Consider the following 22,181-nt stretch of genomic DNA (forward strand, 5'->3'; position numbering starts at 1 on the left):
GTTTAGGTCTAAATGTGTCTGTAAGTCCAAGTCAATCATGTCTGACAACACGCAGCCATCACAAAGCAAAGGCCTGTCTGTGTATCGCTACATTTCCGTCAGATCTCCGCAGCGGCGTCACAAATCGTTATGTTTGAAAGCAGCTGAATGTTGCCACGGTCTGAACCTGCAGCCCGGACAGAAACGGGCTGGATAAGCGTCATGCGCACCGCGGTGATTTACGGCGCTGTCCCCCGAGGCAGCGCTTTTGTCTGCGGCTTGAATAACAGCACAGGTCCGCTCACAGCTCATTGTCCACTTAAACGTTTAATAGTCTCCCCCAAAAAAATGCAATAAATTACATGCACACATTTTACACATTTTACACGTCTGCTCCTATAGGACTGCCATGACAAACATTGCATATTCCTCTGAAATACGAACACAAGTCCCGGGTGGTTTTTAGAGTCCGTCTCTCCCTCAGTATAACGTCCCTGCTCCCAGTGCCAGGGAGTGCGATATGGAGCTGGGGCTCTGCAGATGCGAGGGGAGGCTGCTGGAGCCCGCGGAGCTGTACCAAGACGCCGAGTTTTCCAAAAAGTGAGAGGCCGTGCTGCTGAGGCTGTGAGGCGGCGGCGGCAAACCGTGCGTCCTGCCCTGGCCTTGGGAGTCCCACACGGCCGGGGACTGCGGGGAGTTGCACGCCATGGGGTCGCTGGAGCTGGGGCTGTGTTCAGGGGGGAGCTCGCCGTTCTTCATGATCTTCTTAATCTTGGAGCGTCTGTTCTGGAACCAGATTTTCACCTGGAGATCAGAGAGGACGGGTAAGGAGCTGTGCGTAAAAGGAAGCAAACCGTGCGTAAAAGCGCCAGAGGGGCCACGTTTGGTTGAGGCTGTGACTACGCAGTCAGTATTTTTATGTGGATCATTTTGTTGCAGCCTTTACAATCTGCTGTGGTTTAGCTCAGACATTTTGGTTATAACCAGTGTATAAATGTATAAAACTGGTTCTGATATATTTTACATTTTAACGTTTTAATAATCCACTTTATTTGAAGGTTCGTTTCACCTCATTATTCCAATAATTACCTTCAAAGAAATTGGATTTAAAAAATAGCCATACTTTAAAATTTAAAATATATCAGAAAAAAGCATATATAAATCAGCCTACACGAATCATTTGGAATTGAAATGCGCCGCACATTGATGATTGCTCTCGTGTTTAACTTGACTTTTTTATAATGATACAGAGGCTACACTGATTTATGGCGTCGTTTTTTCCAAATATAGGCCCTATCGGCTCCGAGCCTCGTCAATGTCCTCTTTCGTGTCCACAGGAAAGATCCCCATCCCGTAGCCGTACCTGAGTTTGCGTGAGGCCCAGGGACGCGGCCAGCTCCGCTCGCTCCGGCAGCGCCAGGTACTGCGTGTTCTGGAAGCGCCTCTGCAGCGCGGCCAGCTGGAAACTGGAGTATATGGTCCGGGGCTTGCGCACCTTCTTCGGTTTGCCATTCACCATCCGCACCTCGGGCTCGCTCGTGTCTTTGTCTGCTGAGAAATGCAAACCGAACACCAGTGAGGACTACAGGACATTTTCACAACAACAAGAAATGAAACGAAAAACGGCGCAAAAGAAAAAAAAAGTTCTCGTAGGACTTTGGCGTTTACCTTGCGGACTGCTCGGCCCCGGCACTCTGCTGTAACTCCCGTACTGCGTGTAGGCTGCTGTCGAGTACGAGCCGTAGTCTGTGTAGGATTTGGGCGCGTAGTTCCCCGCGGCCCCGTTGACGCTCGGGTACTGGTACTGGTAGGCGTTCAGCGGCTTCCCGTACGACGTGGGGCTCGGGGAGCAGTAGCCGTGCGCGGAGCCCGTGGAGGCGGCTGCGGCCGGGCTGTAGTAGCCTGAATCCGTGGCTGTGGGCTCCGGTAAAGTGGGGGATTCCTGAGACGGGTGGTGCATGTTGGAGAGGTGGAACGAGCTCTGGAAATCTTTGACACTCCTCCGGTCGAATACTCCAGTCATAGTTCGGTTACGCGTACAAAAAAATGAAATAAATAATGCCGTTGTTTAGTGATTACAGCGTGAGAAAAGCTGTCGAACTACTGTGCCATTGTCAGTGCTCTCAGGCTGAAGACTGCAGCCAGCCCCGCAGCAAAGACGTAGTTAAATCCTAAATGGCGCTCTTACGCACTGTGGGGAGGACCTGGTTCCATTGGCCAAGGCGCGCGCACACGGAGCTACACCCAGTTCCCACTGGCCTATACTCCGGCTCTGCACAAAGGGACCACGGCCACATTGTTTTATACGATCAATCAGTGCGAGTGTGCGCGTTTGACGCACGCGGCGGAATCACAGGGAGAGCGGTCGCGCAGGGGCCCCCCACGCGCTGACCGACATCCGCCACACGCGCCTTGGTGATGAGTGTATGGTCTTTATTAACGCGCTTTATGAGCCACAGCGTCTCTAAATGCAGTAATAGCACCGCGTGGCAAAGAGTCAACAGAGTCAAAGAGACTTTAGCTCAGAGCAATGTCGTCTTCATCAAACAGAAGGTGAAATGACTGGATTCTTTTTGACAGGAGCTGCTTCACAACATGAGCGTTAGGCCTGCCCGCTTTCAGTGGTAGACAGCGCCGCCCAGTGGACAGATGGGGAACTGGGTCACAGCCTCGGACATTACTTACGTGCAACTTTTTAGCCTCTTAAGCCCCACTTGAACCGACCACATTTTCTATCCTTTGGCTTTATTCAAATCTAAAAGCTTCTCGACTGGAGCTGACATGTGCCCGAAGGCCCGCGTAACGCCTGAAGCTTAAGAATGGATCTAAACGGATCTTTCGCCTCGCGTTGTTGACGTCACTTTTTTTGACTGTTTTATCATCACTTTTTTGTTGCGTTTTCCTCACATTTGTTGCCATTTTTGCTTTTGGTCACGTCTCTATTGTTGCTCTTTTGTGACTTTATTGCTCCGTTTTCATCACATTTTTTGTCGCTCTTTTATCATTTTCTTTGTCACTTTTTCATTGCTTTTTTGTCACTTTATTGCTGACTTTTTGTCATATTTTTGTAACGTTTTTGTCGCTGTTTGTGCTCGGTTCAGGCGAGGATTAAGAGGTTAAGCAAATGAACTGTGTTGGGAAAATATCTTGAAATTGTATTTAGTTTTAGTTTTTCCGTTACTTTGCTTCAATTCTGTTTAAGCCCCAGGGCCTATGGGTACACTAACGTGGGCCTGTCCATCGGATCATGCAGAGCAAAGGCGGGATGGCCGCTGTAATGTGAATCCTTTACTTTGCCCAGAACTATTCTGAAGCCTTAGACTACTTTGACATTGATTTTTATATGTGTGCATATGATGAAAATGTTCATTAAAGGGACTATGCAGTTTAAAATTGTTCAAATTAAGTATTTTCCTCCCCCTACATGTTCCTCCATGTCCTAATGTGTAGAATGAGCTCAGACCTGTTCACCACAACTGCCTCTAAAATCCTGCACTGTCACTCAGAAAGGTGTTACTTCGGTCCGAAGTGTCGTCATGCACAGGCTTAATATAGAAGCTGCAGTTACACGTATGACCTGAGGTGGCAGTAGTGAGTATAAAATGGCCAACTTGCATCTAGCCCCTTTAAAGGAATAGGCCACCGTTTTTATATACTAAGATATGTTCTTACCTCACTTTAGTCGAGTTAATATATCCCCGTCTGGTCATTGTCCGCGCGCTCTGTCACGCAAACGGAGCACATACGCAGCCTCTCCCACATGTCACATAGCTCCATAAGCAGATAAAAAGGGGGACTATATTGTGAGGCGTAATGATACGAGGAGTAAAACGTCCGCGCAGTAACTCCTAAAGGTTATTGACGGAAGTGAGCGGGGGAAGTCTTTAGGAGTTACTACGCGGACGCTGTGCTCCTCGTATCATTACGCCTCACAATATAGTCCCCCTTTTTATCTGCTTATAAAATCGACACGTTACATTTCTGTGTAAATATACTTCGCATGAAAACACTTCACGTAACTTTATTTAAATAGGGAACACGTGGAAGAGCTTGGTAGCTTCTATCGTGAGCTTTTTCGGAGCTATGTCACATATGGGAGAGGCTGCGTATGTGCTCCGTTTGCGTGACAGAGCGCGCGGACAATGACCAGACGGGGATATATTAACTCGACTAAAGTGAGGTAAGAACATATCTTTGTATATAAAAACGGTGGCCTATTCCTTTAAGTTAGCCTGTTGTGAACTTTGCAAATGATCAGCAGGTCACGTGACGCATGGGGCACATGTGTTTGAAGCGATGTGAGGAGTTTTGAATATTTTTTGGCGTTTTGGAACAGAAGCAGATCCTTGATTATAAAAAGTGAAGCCTTACAGAGCTCAACATTTCCCCGATCGTGTTCATGTACATTATGAAGAGCTGGGCAATATATCGTCTAAAAGATCATATTGAAATTGATGATTGAGTACTGCAATGTGTTCCTTTGATTTTAGGAAAGTAATCATATTTTAAACCACCTCAAATGAAAGAGCAACTGTGCCTGGATACAGTTACTCAAAGTTTAAGTATTCAGTTACTACCCAACACTGTAAATGTGGCATAGTATTAATAACATGTTACACGCCTGTTAGTAACTTCTTTACTATGCATTTTGGAATTTAAAAAAAGCACTTTGCAATAGCCCACAGCCCAGAATGACATCAAACTCAACTTTCCCCTCTCTGTTTTGATCTTTTCTTTCTTATTATTGTTTTGAATATGAAATTAAAATGTAATGTTTGAGTACTATGATGTACTGATTTTCAAAAAGTAACACTATTCTAAATACCCTCAAATGAAAGAGGAACTGTACCTGAATACAGTTACTCAAAATGAGTATTCTGTCTCCATCCAACCCAGAATAGTCATGATACTGTAAATTTGGAACACTGAAATCTCATTACTTCACCATTTTAGGGGCATAAGCTGCACATTTATGTCTCCTTCTGGTACAGGATATGTTTCGTGATTAATAAAGTCAAGCTAATCCTGGCTTTTATCTGTTAGGCTCAAAGTTCAATCCGTTCCTAACTAAACAGGTTCTACTTTGAAACTGTTGGAGGTGGTCGTCCTATGACATATTTACGGATTACAATGGATGACATGAAGACTGTGTGAAAGAGGCTGCAGGGGGAGCTACATTGGGCACTGGGCAGCACTGTTGCTGTTTATGAAATAGAACTAAACAGGACTAAATAAAGTCTAAACTGGGTGTTGTTCAAGTTTGAACCAAAAACCTGAGCTCTTTACTCGAATAAAACATGAATAAAAATGATCTCTGATTGAAATGAAAGTCTGTAATTGCAGATGACCCTAATAAGTATCACCTGCTGAAGTCAGAGCACCACCAACAGGACACGTACCACGATTTGAGAACCTCTGACCTTGACATACAATTTCTTGTTTAAAAGTCGCCATATTTTTTCTGCAAAAGTCAGAGATTTTAAAACCATCAGGAGGAGTCTGGACAATTGAGCTTTTTATTCATATCCTTCCAAAAAACGTCTTGTGTTAACTTGTAGACGTCGGCCTAGTCTGATTTAAAGGTGCACTATTATGTAAGATAGAAAAAAAGTTATTTATTGTTGCGTATTGTGCGTATTTAATCATGAATAAATTGCTACATTTATATAACTTATGGCCATTTAACCAAGTAACCAAAGGTAATGAATAGTGGAGGTCAATTTGTATGTTTCATTTATTACAAAGATTATGTATGACAAAAGATTCCCCGCTGAATCAGTGAGATACACTGACCATAGACCATAGATTATTCACCCAGTGTTGGTTCCAGATAGATTTATTTTTCACTGTGATGTACGGATTGATGATGGGAGTGTTGTGGGGGGTAAAGTTGTGGTTATAAAACAGTTTCAACATAGTGATTGCCAACCAAACCCTATCCGAGAAGAAAAGAGTTGTCCCTTTTTTGTCATGTATCACTGAAGCTTCTTGTTGTGTTACTCCATCACACATTAATAGCACTTTAGCACCGCATCTTTAGTGTTTTTATTATATTTATTATTAAGACTTTGAGAGCCATACAAGTTCCAAACTGGTGTACAAATAAAGCATTCTATTCTATAAAGTTAAGCTGAAAATGGTGCTTATTTTTCATATATATATACAAAATATGTTTTTTGTTTTTTTTTGATAGCCTAGGTACAGGTTAAAGCCACACTATGTAAGATTTCACCCAGTAAATAGAAAAACGTATGTGCCTTTTTTATTCTTTTATTAGTTCATTGTTGAAAAATGCCTATAAATGAGTCCTCGTAACCACCAGCGTGGCTTTGTCTTCAATCCATGAAAGCCGCTGTTTCCGCCCCGACACAGTAGGGGGCGGGACAGGCCCTGTCCGGCCCCGCAGAAGAAGAAGCAGTAGTTGTCGTGTGTGTCGGGGGGATGGGGCCGTGCTGAGGATGAGCGCCTTTCTACATTTACCATTCGGATAGCAAACCTCTGGATTCCTTTGGGCCGATCGCTTTGAGTGCCCTATGAGTTTCACTTGATCCGGACCAAAGTTGAGCGGAGCACCTTTGCGCCCTCGAAACGGGCTGGAAGTCGACAAAATGTTCCCCACCGCAGGAGGTAAGTGGAGCGGCTCAGCATTAGCATCGAAGTTAGCATCTGCTCTGGGAGCTGCTAACAAAATGTACACACTCGTCTGTAGCGGTTTTCTCGCCGTATTCGGTCACATTAACTTCCTCGGTGGGTTTTACGACTGCTTTAAGGCCCAAATCCCGCCTTTCGAGCGTTTTCACGGCAGGCTGTCCTCGGGGAGTGCGGAGGATTTAGCGGAGACGCGGCTAACGTTAAGCCAGCGTGCAACAAAACAAGCTGTTAGCTTAGCCCAGTTAGCATGGAGCCTCAAACTTTGCGTTCTCCGGATAGTTTTCTCGCAATAGAACCTTCCCATTCAATAAAAACCCGGTAATGGTCGATGTATTGTGAACTTTAAAGTAACCCGTAGTTGCTCGGTTGTGCCCATTTGTTAATATTTATCCCCATAGACCACGGTAGTTGTTGTTCAGCTACTGCAGAGTTTGATCATCCAATATATTCCCTCCTAAAAGTGGTTCCCTCAACGGCTCCAAATAGTTTGACCAGACAAAGATTACCGATGCTCTTTGCGGGCTCTGTAGTCTGCACTTGGGGGCCCTCTGTAACTTTGTACATTTCAGTTAGTCATATTTACTGAGGCGGTTCCCTTTTTGGACATGTGGTCTCAGTTATTAACAATCGTAGGATCGATATATAGTAAGACGTAGAACATGAAGTTGACTGATCCGCCGGGGGGGGGGGGTGGTCTGCATGTATACGGTCATTATGGACGTTGGGCACGTTAGTTCTCGTGTATGTTTTTCCCTCGGTCTGTATTCTCCATGTTTTATTGATGTCCGACTCCTGATACGTTGAGGGTGTCTGTCTCCAGTCTTCGATTGCCAACTTGCCCCCCCTCCTTGTGCTCCTCTGCACAAAACGATAAGAGGGTGGGCGTGTTGCACCTTACTGTGGTCATAAGAGATAAGTTGCTCTGCTAACTCTACCCATAATTTGAAGAGACTGGTCAAGATAACTACTTAACCTGTTGTCCTAAATATAAAACAAATACCAGTAAGCAATACATTACAAGGACTCAATTTTGTGCATGCATTTCCTGCAGTAGTTCAGCCCTTTTTCTACAACCAAGGGCTACATGGTTCAGCCCTTGGTTGTAGACGAGGGCTGAACAAAGAAAAGTAATACAATAACAATGTGATAATTCACTAAAACATTATTGCACCAACCAAACATAAACACACATCATGAGCAATTATCAAATGGTGGAGCTCGCTGTGTGGGCATGTACGATGGTGAGCTCTGGGGAGCCCCCACTGCTGAAGCCCATGGAAACTCATCCTGCTGCCAGTTTAAAAAATCTGGCCTGCACGGACATGATGTCAAGGGCCCCTTTTCATCTAGTGTTCAGAAACTTGTAGTCGTGATGGAATTTGAATTTGCTCTTGAGAGAAATTCAACGGCCCCTCCTGGAGTTGGCTTTTTGCATCTGTTTACCTGACGCGCTGATACGACTCTCCGCTGCCTGACCGGTGGATGTGTAGTGGCATGTCCTCCCCAACCCCCTCTAAACCGGTTTAGCAAGAAATGCGACAGACTCATGGGCCCAAGTGGTCTGGATCGTTTTGGACCCCCCTGTGGGTGCGGGGCAGTTCGCATCTGGCTGTGGAAACACCCGCTAAATGTGCAGCCCTAGTTCATGTGATGGCCAGGGCGATGCTGGAAGTTTAATGGGAATCAAACAGCACTAACGTGAATTAATGAAAAAGGGAGGGTTTAGTTACAGTTACTTGATAGTTATGCACTTAAATATCACACAGGGGAGAGGAAGAGTCTCATGTCCGAGCCAGGGCTGAACAGCTAATCGATTATTGAAAGAGTCCACAACTATTTTAGTAATCGATTAATTGTTTTCTGGTTCACACAGACTCAAATAGAGCAAAAATGACATGTAATGTTTTGTACATTGTAAATTTCATGAATATCTATGTCTCAACCAATCAGAACGCAGAATCAGCACTTAGAGCCTCCAATAAACATTTAGTTTAAGTTCACTCCATCAACACGTCCTCAAGCAATGCCACTTCAGCTTTATTTGATTAAAAAAATGAAAACATACAATTGTCATACACCTTTCACAGCCAAATGATTAGTCGACTAATCGTAAAAATAACGATTCCAAAAATAATCGTTAGTTGTAGCCCTAGTCTGAGCGTCAGTGTTTTAGGTGTTAAAAAGGGCTTTTAGAAGTGTAAACTCATTCATGTTTGTATTCCCTGAGAGTGTGCAATGTTCCAATGTTTTGTTTTATGGTTCAAAAACATCTTGAGTGGGTAATTAATAATTCACTAATTGATTTTTATTGAACAAATAATACGATATCATAATTTATTGAAACGCTTAGAATTTTCAAAAATTCACCAAATTTCAGAGCTAAAGTTCCCGTTGAAAGTATCCGGAAATGTATTGTTTTCAACCCTAGTGGCGTTCTTCTAGCCGGGCTAACGCCAGACTAAAATCACAAGTGATTCTGGGGACCACCAATTCATTTTCTGGTAGGAGAGGTGTGGTTCACGATTGTCCATAGCTGTTTATAGGGCACTACGACTTAGGGTTGGGCGATGTCCCTTTAATTGGCCGTTGACGATGTTTACAGTGAACCATCGTGATGGACGATGATATCGTCCATTTCTCATAAGTATTTTTAAAGACATATTACTATTTATGTTAGGAAAATGTGAGATTTCAGGATACATGGATCTAAACTAAACATGATCTGAACACAGTCACGGAACATGAATTTTGCAACAGAAATGTGTTAAAACTCGTGCGTAAAAGTCTGGGAGGAGAACGTCATCGGCTCCTCAATACCAAGACTCTTATCACACTAATACAAATATAAATCGGAGCTTATTATTTGCATTTGCTCAATTGAACGGGACAATATGTACACGTTTGCGTCGTAGCTTACGTTTTTGAAGCCGCTCCACGCGGCGCCCAGTCCGTGTGCTCGTAACTTTGTACCTCCTGCACCGCGCCTCTCTCTCCTCTTTCTCCTCTCTCAGTCCTGAGAATAATCCAAACCCATGCACGCTCAACTAGCTCCGATGTGAGAGCCATCTCGTCATTTTAAAACTGTTTAAGTTTCCGTACAAAGCAAAGCAAAACCACGCGGTGTTAAACTCTGAGCTGCAGAGAGAGAGCGAGAGCCCCGCGCGTCAGAAATAGAGCAGCTGCATCTTTACGTTAATAGTATGGCTTCTGGCAGGTACTGAAACTAGCGCGCATATTAGTTATATCCGTGATTGAATTTACAGTGCAATCCCTGCAAAGTTTGTAGGTTTACAAGGCCCACAGAAGACCAGTGCGTATTTCTGTCAGGAGGGGGCGTGGCATCACGGTGGTGGCTCTCCATCGTGATGTTGCTCATCCATCATCGTCCATCGGCACAACCCTACTACAACTGTCTATCATATGTGTCTGCATGTAGCCGTAGACAAGTGAATCATCGTATCAGATGACGTATGAAGCACCCACTGTAAACTTTCGAGCATAACTATTTAGAACACGGTCTAAAGCTTGATCGAAATGATCTGTAAACAAACTACAAGCGTCCGCCAGTCGAATAGCACGTCATCATCCGTCCCTCCTCGTTCTGTGATTGGTCCCCAAATCTATGCGAAGATTTCAACCATGGTCCCCAGACGGCTGTGCAGTTCCAAATGATTGGAGCGCACACAGTAGTCTGGTGTTAGCCAGGCTAACGGTTTTTAGTAATCTTTGTTAGCACTGCAAACTGCTCTCCATCATTGTGACTCTTTGAAATGAGCTTGTCTAAAGTCTTTTCCTCTGTTGTAGCTGTGGAGATGCCTGAGGGGCCGCGGTCGTCCGGGTCCGTAAGCTCTGGTGGTAAGCATTAACACTTTGATCAAAGTTATAAAACTCAGGGTTGCTCTGTGCTCGAGCCCACCTGTCGTCAGCAATGTATGAAGGAAAAGAAAACAAGTGGTAGATAAATAAGAAATGGCAGTTCAAGAAGCCTAAAGCAGTTCAAATAGATATGGTGGCATGCCCTGAACTAATATATTGATGGTTGACCAAGGATTTCTTTGTCCAAGGATAGGCCTAAAACTGAGATTGTTCAAATCACAGCTAAAACTTAAACAACAAACACCAAATTGTAGCAGTTTATAATCTATTTTTAAAAACAATGTTTTGCAGCACTTTGCCTTTTTGAAGACATTGCATGAATTTCCACTAGAGTTTGTGAACTCCCAAATCCCATAACCACCAGGCAGCAAAACTTGTGCTAGTATGCCATAGTAGTGCCATATGTTTACTATATATTCCACACATTATTGTTAATTATGGCTGTATGTAGTTCTATTTTTGTGTCCCAAGATGAATAAGGAATAATCTGTGCTTTAACTGTTTGTCAGATCCGCCCTCTCCCCCGGTAGTGGAGTATGCGTTCAAACCACCGCTGAGACCAGACTTTGGCACCATGGGCCGGACCATCAAGCTGCAGGCCAACTTCTTTGAGATGGAGATTCCTAAAGTGGAGGTTTACCACTACGACATTGACATAAAGCCTGAAAAATGTCCTCGGAGGGTGAACCGGTACATGCTGACATCCGCCTTTCTAGAAGCCAGTATAAGGACTTTGCATCATTGATTTATCACTCATATTGCCCTTTTGTGTTTGCTTGCAGGGAAATCGTGGAGCACATGGTCCAGCACTTTAAGACCCAGATCTTTGGTGATAGAAAGCCTGTGTATGATGGGAGGAAGAATCTGTACACAGCTATGCCCCTGCCCATTGGCAGAGACAAAGTGCGTAGTGACTGCCTCATGAGTAGACCTCTCATTGAAGTGGGGCTGACCTCAGTGTGTTCTCTGGTCGCAGGTGGAGCTGGAGGTGACCATCCCTGGCGAAGGCAAGGATCGCAGCTTCAAAGTGTCCATCAAGTGGATGTCATGTGTGAGCCTGCAGACCCTGCACGAGGCACTGTCCGGACGCCTGCCCAGTGTCCCCTTCGAGACCATCCAAGCGCTGGACGTTGTTATGAGACACCTGCCCTCCATGAGGTAGGCTGCTAAGGCATCACATTAGTTTGGAACCCTTTTAGTTTTCAAACTCAAATTAAGCATTAAAGTTAATTTAGAAATGATTGTAGATTGTTTTCATCAATGCTTATTCAGTCCTTTAATACGTCAGCAGTGTTAACAAGGACGTGGCTCATATAGATAGGGCATCTGGGTAATAAGGGGTGTGGTTAAGACTGCCGAGGAGGATGGATTGGTTGAGGTGTGTTGCTCTTGAACTCTGTCCCCTCCCACACGTGCTTCTTTACATTTGACCACTTAGTTATACAAGGTATCTCTTTAAAGGTCTTTAAAAAGTCAAAAATTTGGACTGTCTTAAATCCATGGTACTTTGGTCTTGTGTGTGACCCAATTATTTGCTCACAATTTTGTTTACAAAAAGCCAAATAAAAGCACAGAAGCGTACCCATGAGTATACCGCTCATTTGCATAGTCCAAAAGGTGAAGTGATACCTCCTTTTTTCACACTGACGTACAAACAGTGCATAAACTCACCGATCGTTGAACGGTGCAGAAGGACGCTCTCCTCCGGAACGTCATTCAACTAAAAATGATTGAAGTCAGTAGTGTGGGACCTCTTCAGGTGTCCAAAAAAATGAGCAAGGCGTTGTTGTCGCTGACGGACATTCTACATGCATATCCTGTTGTGGGACAGTTGCTGCAAAAGTCAGCAACTGTCTCTCCAACGTCTTGGAGAGAATCCTTCTCTGTAAATGTCCAAGTCAAGGCAACAAACATAATTCACAATAAAATAGATCCAAATGTTCGAAAAAGCCACCACAACTGGCTCAGGATGCAAACGAAAAGCGTTTTCCCCCCCGATACCACTACTTTAACGATACTGCTTTTCGGTACCGGTGCCTTAACGGTACTTTTTCCGATACCTATGTTATTATAATTGCATTAAAATACTGTGTGTAAAAAAGTCGTTCAGGAGAAAGTCCTAAAACAGCACAACAGAAAGAACACAGGCGGCAGCGGCGTCATAAGTAGCTTCATTTTTTTGGTAATCGTGAAAAGATAGGTGAGACAAAGGACAGCGCTGAACTTATCCAGAAAGAAATCACGTGAGGACACTGTGCATGTAGCCTATACCGTCAGAATGAAACAAAAGAATGAGATATGGTATCTCTGTCTTTTGTTATTAATGCATTTTCATTAATTGAGAATAATAGCATAAAGATTGTTTACATCATGGTTGCTGTATCGATGTGTGATTGGGGGAGGCCCAAGGCAACTGTCCAGCTCATCTATCTATCTCGTTGTGTCATAGCTGGAAACAAGCAATGACAGTTTGTAAATCAGTCATATTTCGCGGCTGTGAGGCACCTCTTGTTGTGGATTTGAACTTATTTTTGATTTTGGTTGCAGGTATACTCCAGTGGGACGGTCCTTCTTCACCCCATCAGAGGGCTGTTCCTCCAACCCCCTGGGCGGAGGCAGAGAGGTTTGGTTTGGCTTCCACCAGTCTGTCAGGCCATCTCTGTGGAAGATGATGCTCAACATCGATGGTCTGTGTTCTGTGTGTGGGCATGATATATTCTAATGTATATTCCATGTGTCTGATCTCTATTTTTTGTTTAACAGTGTCAGCCACTGCTTTCTACAAAGCCCAGCCTGTGATCGAGTTCATGTGTGAGGTCCTGGATTTCAAAAGCATTGAAGAACAACAGAAGCCCTTAACAGACTCCCAAAGAGTCAAATTCACAAAAGAAATCAAAGGTCACTAATCTCATGTGGCTTATCTTTATAGTGGCTATTCCTCACCTAGGTAGAATGTTTTAAATAATTTGTACCCCACTGTAATCTGCAGGTCTGAAGGTGGAGATCACTCACTGTGGGCAGATGAAGAGGAAATACAGAGTGTGCAATGTAACCAGACGACCTGCGAGCCACCAAACGTAAGACTGTTCATATGCATGTCAGCTGTTCAGCCTCAGCCAGTTGCTAACCCAGTCTCTCCTGCAGGTTCCCTCTGCAACAGGAGAATGGCCAAACTATCGAGTGCACTGTGGCACAGTACTTTAAAGACAAGTACAAGCTGATTCTGCGCTACCCACACCTCCCATGTCTTCAAGTGGGACAGGAGCAGAAGCACACCTACCTTCCCCTGGAGGTACAGCAGTTCACTCCCTCTACACCAGGGGTCGCCATACGAGTTTGACATATAATGAAAGTCTGTACTGTAATGAAACAGTTTAACTATCATCGGGATATTATTGTTTAACAACTTTATGCTCTTAAAGTAGCCCTCGGCTCTAAAAACATAGGTGACCCCAGCATTACACCCTCGCCTGCAAACAGCATTTCTCACCTTTTAATCCATAGGTTTGTAACATTGTGGCCGGACAACGCTGTATTAAAAAGCTGACTGACAATCAAACATCCACCATGATCCGAGCCACGGCTCGCTCGGCGCCAGACCGTCAGGACGAGATCAGTAAACTGGTAAGAACCTTTTCAGTGCATTGTATACAGGACGCCTGTATGTAGATGTTTTTGCCAATTGTTTCATTTATTTATGTTCTCTTTGAAGATGAGAAGTGCCAACTTTAACACGGACCCTTACGTTCGTGAGTTTGGAGTCATGGTCAGAGACGAGATGACAGAAGTGAACGGCCGTGTCCTACAAGCTCCATCTATTCTCTATGGAGGACGGGTAGGTCCAGGCTGTAGATCCGGGGTGCCCATTACATAGATATGTATATATGGATATGGTTATGTTATACATTAAATCCATCCATCCATTTTCTTCCCTTCCTGATTTCTTATGTTTGTTTATATTTACCACACTTAAATCACTGTTCATCATGACATTCCCAGTGAATACAAACAGCAGTTTGCCAATGATTATCACATTTATTATGGCAAAGAAAGATCCAAACCTCTCTGACCCCGTGTGAAAAGTAAATGCCTCCTGAACTTAATAACTGGTTGTTTGGGCCTTTGCAGCAGTAACTGAAGTCACGTGTTTGTGATAACTGGTGGTTTGTCACATCGCTGAGGATGGGTTTTAGCTCACTGTTCTTTGCACAATTAGTTGAACTCAGCCATATTGGAGGGTTTTTGTGCATGAACTGCCCTTTTGGGCAGCATCTCAAATGGATTGAAGTCGGGACATCTGACCCCTCCAAAACTTTAATTTCTTCTGTTTGAGCTGTTCAGAAGTGGATTTGTTCATTTGGGATCCTTGTCCTGCTGCATGGCCAAAGAGCGCTTGAGGGTTTGAACTCATGGCCGGACTTCTTTTTTTTTCTCATGAGATTTTGTAGCTTCTTTATTTGTCTGACAGGTCTAAATTAGATATTTTCTTGATTCCACAAACTTGTTGGTAATCAGGCTTGGGAGTGGCCAAAGAAACTGAACTCAACTTTTCCAAAATTCTGGTTATTCACAGATAATCACAGAGGAGGCAATGACTTTTTCACACAGAACCAGAGAGGTTTGGATTTTTCTTTTCATTCTAATAAATGTGATAATCCTTTTGAAACTGCATTTTGTATTCACGGGAATGTCCTTGTGTGATAAAGAAAATTGGCTTGATGAAGCATAAACATTTAAGTGTGGTAAATATAAACAAACAGTACTGTGTTTATATATTATATACATGTATACTGTAAGTCAGTAACCCAAAATCTCCTGCACAAAATGATTACAGAAACCTTGATAAATATAGTTTAATCTATAGGTAGCTCTCTGGATCTCGCTGACTTTGAAAGTAGTCTGTGACCTGAAATAGTGTGGGCACCTCTGTTGTGTATGCAGATTTGATCGATTGTTACAATGTCCTTCGTGTACATAAGTGTAATATAGGTTTCTATTGCCTTCAGAACAAAGCAATAGCCACTCCAATCCAGGGAGTATGGGACATGAGGAACAAGCAGTTCCACACAGGCATTGAGATCAAAGTGTGGGCCATCGCCTGCTTCGCTCCACAGAGACAGTGCACCGAGCTCCTGCTTAAGTAAGTCCTCACGCCTCCCACTGAAGTGGTTCTGGAAAGTCACGGTTACATTACCGGAGTTAAGCATGATCTGTGGTTCGTGAAAGATGTTGGAAATAACAATGATTGTTGATTGGAAACACTCTGTTTTTCAGAGCATTCACAGACCAACTAAGAAAAATCTCAAGAGATGCCGGCATGCCCATCCAGGGTCAGCCATGCTTCTGTAAATATGCCCAGGGAGCAGACAGTGTGGAGCCCATGTTCAGACACCTGAAGTATACTTACCAGGGGCTGCAGCTGGTGGTGGTCATCCTGCCGGGCAAGACTCCCGTTTATGGTAGGACACTCCCCACGCTGTCCAAAGAATATTTACCTGGCACAAAACCAATAAAGGCTGTGTTTCCTTTAGCGGAGGTGAAGCGTGTGGGTGACACGGTGCTCGGAATGGCTACTCAGTGTGTCCAAGTGAAGAATGTCCAGAAGACCACTCCTCAGACCCTCTCCAATCTGTGTCTGAAGATCAACGTCAAGCTGGGAGGAGTGAACAACATCCTGCTACCTCAGGGACGGTGAGTTCAACAGGCTTTTCAAAAAGTGCCCTCACCATTCACCATTCCACAGTGCTCACACCTTTATCTTCCTACAGGCCTCTGGTGTTTCAGCAGCCAGTCATCTTTCTGGGAGCAGATGTCACTCATCCCCCTGCAGGAGATGGAAAGAAGCCATCTATTGCTGCTGTAAGATGTGTTCAGTTTGTAGACATTTCTTCAATGATTAGCTTGTATTATTAGCTCGTAGCTTTTATTGCCTTCAGTCACTGTTTAAGCGGCTCGTGGTGTTTGTTTGCCACGAGCACTGACTGTCATTCTGACATGACGTCACAATTAGACAAACCAACTTTTTTGGGCTGATATATGGCCTAAATTTGTGTTAAATAGTACGTATCTCGGTCATTATTTTGACGTTCCAGTGCATAGTGGTTAAGTGGTTCTTGATTTTTAGCCAAAGGCCGTCTGTGTGACGCCCTCTTGTGATAAATAATATATCTTGTTTGAATTTTGAATCTATTGGCTCTGCCGTGGTGGTTTCCAACGTCTGCTTACCTCATGCCCACACAGCTCCGTGGGGAAACGCCTCCTTAGGCGCATTTCCAAATGTTGAATGTGGGTGGAGTAAAGCTCTTCTCCGGGGTTAGTTCTTTAAGAATCCGAGTAGCTTAGTGATCTAATCTACATTTTGTCTGAGACAATGTTTTGAGTGTGATGCAGCAGCGCCTTAAAACGGTCTCCCAACGTCGTCCTTCAAGTTTCTTAGCAACTTCCTAAAGATTTTCTACATGAGCACGATATACTGTCTTGATGACACATTATTCTATATTTAGGGAACAAAATACAACATTGTCCCACTCCTTAATGTAGTGTGAAAGATTGACTAAAATTCTTTGGATGTAGTAAAATACAGGTCAAACTTGGAAAATTAAAACATTGCTAGTTGCATTAATTTCTGATATTCAGCTTACACTGTGAAACTAATATATGATAGACTCATTACATGCAAAGTGAGATATGTACAGCCTTTATTTGTTGTCATTTTGATTATTATGGCTCAGCTTGTAAAAACCCAAATTTAAAATCTCAGAAAATTAGAATATTTTAAAAATGGACTGTAAGCCATAATCATCAAAATTATGACAAATAAAGGCTTGATATTTGTCACTTTGCATGTAATGGCTCTGTATCCTATATCGATTTCACATTTTAGTTGAATTAGTTTAGTTTCACCTGTATATCGTAGACTGAAGGAGGTGGACTATATCCAGGGGAGGGGATTTGGTGAAGTTTTGTTGAATGGTGTGCCGGTTTTGTAACTACTTGCATGTGTCGCCAGGTGGTTGGCAGCATGGATGCCCACCCCAGTCGTTACTGTGCCACAGTCAGAGTGCAGCAGCACAGGCAAGAGATCATCCAAGACTTGGCTGCCATGGTCCGAGAGCTTCTCATTCAGTTCTACAAGTCCACCCGCTTCAAGCCCACCCGGATCATCTACTACCGCGATGGCATCTCCGAGGGACAGTTCAATCAGGTAGCACCACGCTCTGTGGAAGCACTTCTTACTTATATTAGTACATGGGCACTCATGAAACTTTCCTGTAGGTTCTTCAGCATGAGCTGCTGGCCATTCGTGAAGCCTGCATCAAACTGGAGAAGGACTATCAGCCTGGAATCACCTTTGTGGTGGTGCAGAAAAGGCACCACACTCGACTCTTCTGTATGGACCGCAATGAGAGGGTCCGTCATGGCTCTTTTGTTTATTGCGTAATGTGAAATTTTGTTCCAAGCTAACAATATCAACACGTGCCAACAGGTTGGAAAAAGTGGCAACATCCCTGCAGGCACAACAGTGGACACCAAAATCACTCACCCATCTGAGTTCGACTTCTACCTGTGCAGCCATGCTGGTATACAGGCAAGTATTACAACCTGATCCCCTTCCTTAGATGAATGCTATTGAAGCAGTGTTGTTTATAGAGTGTGTTGTTCTGTGCAGGGGACCAGCCGTCCATCTCACTACCACGTGCTGTGGGACGACAACCACTTCACCTCCGATGAGCTGCAGGTGCTCACCTACCAGCTGTGCCACACCTACGTCCGCTGCACGCGCTCCGTGTCCATCCCTGCACCCGCCTACTACGCTCACCTGGTGGCTTTCAGAGCCCGCTACCACCTGGTGGACAAGGAGCACGACAGGTCAGAGTCTTTTTGTGTACAGTTTGCATGTTCATGCAGGTTTCTCCTACCACTAAACCATGTACATTAGGACCCCCTCTGAAGCCAAGGCATGACATGCTCATTTACAACAATACAGCCACCAAATGGAATGTTGAAGTGATCAAACCCTTTCATTTAAAAGTTGATTTTGGGTGCTTGGAGATGATTTGACTTCACTGAATGTAACCAAGTCCTCATGTGTCATTGCAGTGCGGAGGGTAGCCACACATCTGGCCAGAGTAACGGCCGCGACCACCAGGCCCTGGCTAAAGCTGTGCAGATCCACCAAGACACGCTGCGCACCATGTACTTCGCCTGAGGCCGCGTGGAGGGTCTCACTCATATCAGTCCTCGGCAGGCAGCTGACACACGCCTGTGTCATGTATGTATCAGAGACCTATGTCAGCTGTGCAGCTTGGACCATTTACCTGTCACTTGAACATGCGTCTGAGGGAATTATGTCAAACCCCAACAATCAACATTTGAATTGGTGTCAAAGTGGATGGGCCGGGGAAGAGTTGAAAAGGATACTTCTGTTCTAGTTCCGTTTTGAAGCTCGTGGTGCTCTGAAAACTGGGGAGGTTTAGTTGCTTAAGTTTGTGTCTGACATTTAATTTAATGTAATTTTTCAGCCAATCAAAGACAAGTGCACTGACCACAGGGGTACTCTGTCAGAATTGAAGTACTTATATTTGCTTTGGAGCACTTATGTGCTCAAAGTGCCATTCCACACCGTCTTTGTTTCTGTGTGAGTCTGAACTCTATGGCCCACAGGAGCTGGGTTTTCAGTATTGTTCATGCCAAATCTGTTGAACCTGGTTACAACATACATGTTTTGAGGGCTTTTAGTATTTCCATAGACATGGGACTGGCTCCCATCTAGGACCTCCCTAATGTAGTCTGAGCCATGTTCCACAGAATCATGTGTAATCTTCTCAGTCCTTCTGTTACACTTCTGCATGTAGCCACTTATTTGTGACCATTGGATTTCTGTAACCTTGCTCTTTTCTTTGTTTGTACAGCAGCTGTATTTCCAGTTGAGATTGTGTTAGTGTGTGAGGTACACTCAGTTTGACTTCTAATGATGAATTATCCCCAGGCGCAGCAGGAGTCGCACAAAAGCTTTTGTTTTATGCAAATGAAATTTTTGGAGTCTTTATACTATTAGATATAGTATCATTGAGAATGACGTATATTTTAAATAAGCTTTCAGTGAAGGCTGCTGAAATATTGTAGATTTTTACTAAAGAACCTGGCCCATGTAGTCCAAAACTACACGTCTTATTTGTCTAAATATTTGAAATGCAAATATTCTCTTGCCTTTGAAGACTTTGACAGTCTCAATAATAATCAGACATTGACTAATAGTTCAAGGGTCTCCTACATGTACACGGACATTTTTAAGGCACGTAAAACAGGTTTTTAATTTGCTTCTGATAACTCATATCCATGTAAACTAAGGCACTTGGCATTCGCCCCAAATTGAGTCCATTTTTGGGGGAACTGTTTTCAGCGGTACCATGTGGGGAAAATCAGTTTGTAAAAATGTCCCTGTCCGTGTAGGCCGGCCGTTTGTTTTGAACACTAACCTAAGCTGGTCAATGTGGGCGTCGTCTGAATGGAGGTGACAAGTCTACATTTTCGATCTATGCATCGTTTGTAACCAAGAGATTGAACAGTGTGCCGTCGGCTTTCAGTGTTTGTTTTCCTTCATATTTTTATAGTCTCTTGTATTTTAGTACTTAGTCTAACTGTCATGCCTTTTCGGTGTGAAAGATTTCTGTGGTCGTTTGTACAGTATAATAGATTTCTTTTTATTGCTTAATTTGTAACAGTCTTTCCTAGCCAAACAAGATTACACTGATGTTAGTAATAATAAAACACAAGCACAATAAGATTGAAGGTGCTAAAGTCGAGGCTGTAACTCCCCCACACTGGTCCAACACAACCCTTTGCACTCTATGCTAGAGGCAAGCTCGATGTTTGGAATCCGACTGACTGTGGTGCTAGACATTCTGACTAAAAGACTTTACGTACTGGCAAGATGTCATTAGTTTTCTTGGTGCTGGTCTGACAGAGGTTAATGCACTTTTCTGCACAGCTTGACATTGTTGGCACAGCTTGGCGTCGTTGGTAGGAACAGGTTGGGCTTTTGGTAGATGTTCGGGGTAATTGTGTGGAAATGGCTGTATGGCCTACCTCTTGTTACCTGTTCTAGTGTAATGGTAACATCACGCTACACGTCATTTCGGCATAATTACCCCTCCCCTTCCGGACCCAACACGTCTTCTGGGTCGGCCAGAATTCCTATTCAGTCCTGTCCAGAGCCTTGAGCTGTTTGGCTCCCATCACATTAGTTCTATGCACCAAAAAGCATGACCATGTTATGCCAGCGCTGGTGAAACGAATGCAAAGTCAATATCGGAATGTAACAGGGATGGGCCGAGACACAGAGATCTTTTCTACCAGTTCACAATATATTGGTTTGCACTTAACAAATGTAAGATCATACAATGGCTTTGGCCGCATCAGTTTAAACCGATAGATCCACGGCAGCAGATCCAAGCACCACCTCATTTTCTCTTTCATTACAAACTAAAGTCTCCGCTGTTAAAATCTGCGCTGCACATCGGCCCGACTCTGAGTGGATCTGTCTTTGATTTTGTGCTTGCACATTTGTAACGCGCGGCACAGGAACAAAAACAACACAACAGGTTTTCCGCTCACCGTGCCAAATGGAAGTGAAGAATATGAACAGGTCACATCTCCACGTGGACCTTGATGAACCTCATCTGATGGAATGTGTCTCGGCCCACACCTAGAGTCAAATATCCTTTATTTTCAAAATCCTGTCCGATCGGGATGAAAGTTTCAGGTGTGGCAATGTTAAATAAAATGAGATGGTGATTGATTGTGACCTCCCCTGATGTTGAAGCTGAATACAGCTCTGTGCTCTGACACGGTCTACTTTCCCCCACCTGTCCCACTGACAGGAGGATGCATCCCATGACAGTAAGGCGCAAAGCGGAGGAGACAGATGACCTTATGTACCTGAGCTCCTGAGGAAATCCCTTCTGATCAAAGCCTTTTGCCTTATTGCCTGTTCAAATGTATAACAAAACCATGGACACAGAACACTATCCTCTATATTCTGGCCACTTCACATTTTTATTTCCAGTTCAAAAAGTCCAAGGCCAAGCAAATCTTTGAAAACCCCTGTGTCCAAATGAAATTTCTTTGTCCTTTTTCGAATCGCACACAACTGTTGGCTCTGGGAATTATTATTTTTTTGCTAGTCTTTAAGGCCCTTGTTGCAATCGTGAATGTGTCGGGGTGAGGAAGCTCTGCTGAGTGGCCATGGTAATGGAATTGCGTTCAGTTTTTTTTTTTGTTTTTTGTTTTTTTCATTTTTGGATAAAACACCAGCACCTTAGAACAAAGGATCAGAATGAACATGCATTTCTTCTAAACAAAGCATTTGAATTTTTTTGCACTAAATGAGAGTGGACTTGGACAGCTGAGAGCTGGTGTTTCAGTTTGCAGAAGAGCTGTTGAACTGACCACAGTAAGGTCAGTAACGCCCCTGAAGCCTTTAACTGTTCAGAGTGCGCAGTCTAGAGAGGAAGCTGCGACGCCCAGCCCTGGGCCCAATAAGCAGCACGGTCCAGTTCAGTGCGGCCCAGTTGGAAACCCTAAAACAACCCACGTAGAGAATTCTGCTCAGTGTTTTGGTCTAATCTAGCTTTGATTGAAAGGCTGACTTTTAAAAGATATCCAAATCTATC

General features: G+C 44.0%; 2 protein-coding genes across 3 annotated transcripts; one reads left to right on the forward strand and one right to left on the reverse strand.

Moving 5' to 3' along the window:
- Positions 1–298: 298 nt before the first annotated feature.
- On the reverse strand, positions 299–2,258 carry dlx5a (distal-less homeobox 5a). 2 transcript variants are annotated; one of them, XM_079571524.1, is made up of 3 exons: positions 1,648–2,258; positions 1,343–1,527; positions 299–783 (listed from the first exon to the last, which is right to left on the reverse strand). In XM_079571524.1, the coding sequence occupies exons 1-3, from the start codon at positions 2,000–2,002 to the stop codon at positions 460–462; spliced, it is 864 nt and encodes a 287-aa protein (XP_079427650.1). In that variant the 5' UTR covers positions 2,003–2,258; the 3' UTR covers positions 299–459. The 2 variants fall into 2 exon arrangements, with proteins under 2 accessions (XP_079427650.1, XP_079427649.1); XM_079571523.1 differs by having other exon boundaries at positions 1,343–1,530; positions 1,648–2,256.
- A 4,147-nt stretch (positions 2,259–6,405) lies between these two features.
- Positions 6,406–20,683, forward strand: ago2 (argonaute RISC catalytic component 2). Its single transcript, XM_079570574.1, has 20 exons — positions 6,406–6,606; positions 10,435–10,485; positions 11,016–11,196; positions 11,289–11,409; positions 11,483–11,664; positions 13,054–13,193; positions 13,270–13,404; positions 13,496–13,583; positions 13,651–13,798; positions 14,011–14,130; positions 14,219–14,341; positions 15,513–15,646; positions 15,781–15,965; positions 16,038–16,197; positions 16,275–16,365; positions 17,516–17,710; positions 17,782–17,916; positions 17,993–18,094; positions 18,176–18,375; positions 18,607–20,683. The coding sequence occupies exons 1-20, from the start codon at positions 6,588–6,590 to the stop codon at positions 18,713–18,715; spliced, it is 2,619 nt and encodes an 872-aa protein (XP_079426700.1). The 5' UTR covers positions 6,406–6,587; the 3' UTR covers positions 18,716–20,683.
- The last annotated feature ends 1,498 nt before the right edge of the window (positions 20,684–22,181 follow it).

The sequence above is a fragment of the Gobius niger genome, assembly GCF_951799975.1.
Source record: "Gobius niger genome assembly, chromosome: 14".
NCBI lineage: Eukaryota > Metazoa > Chordata > Actinopteri > Gobiiformes > Gobiidae > Gobius > Gobius niger.

Excerpts from the sequence above, each read along its gene's own strand:
- dlx5a (XM_079571523.1), bottom strand. The coding sequence starts at position 2,002 with ATGACTGGAGTATTCGACCGGAGGAGTGTCAAAGATTTCCAGAGCTCG. Across the intron at positions 1,531-1,647 it reads GGGGCCGAGCAGTCCGCAAG|CAGACAAAGACACGAGCGAG; the intron begins GTAAACGCCAAA and ends TGCATTTCTCAG. Across the intron at positions 784-1,342 it reads TGGGCCTCACGCAAACTCAG|GTGAAAATCTGGTTCCAGAA; the intron begins GTACGGCTACGG and ends TCTGATCTCCAG.
- ago2 (XM_079570574.1), top strand. Across the intron at positions 11,665-13,053 it reads AGACACCTGCCCTCCATGAG|GTATACTCCAGTGGGACGGT; the intron begins GTAGGCTGCTAA and ends TTTTGGTTGCAG. Across the intron at positions 13,799-14,010 it reads ACACCTACCTTCCCCTGGAG|GTTTGTAACATTGTGGCCGG; the intron begins GTACAGCAGTTC and ends TTTAATCCATAG.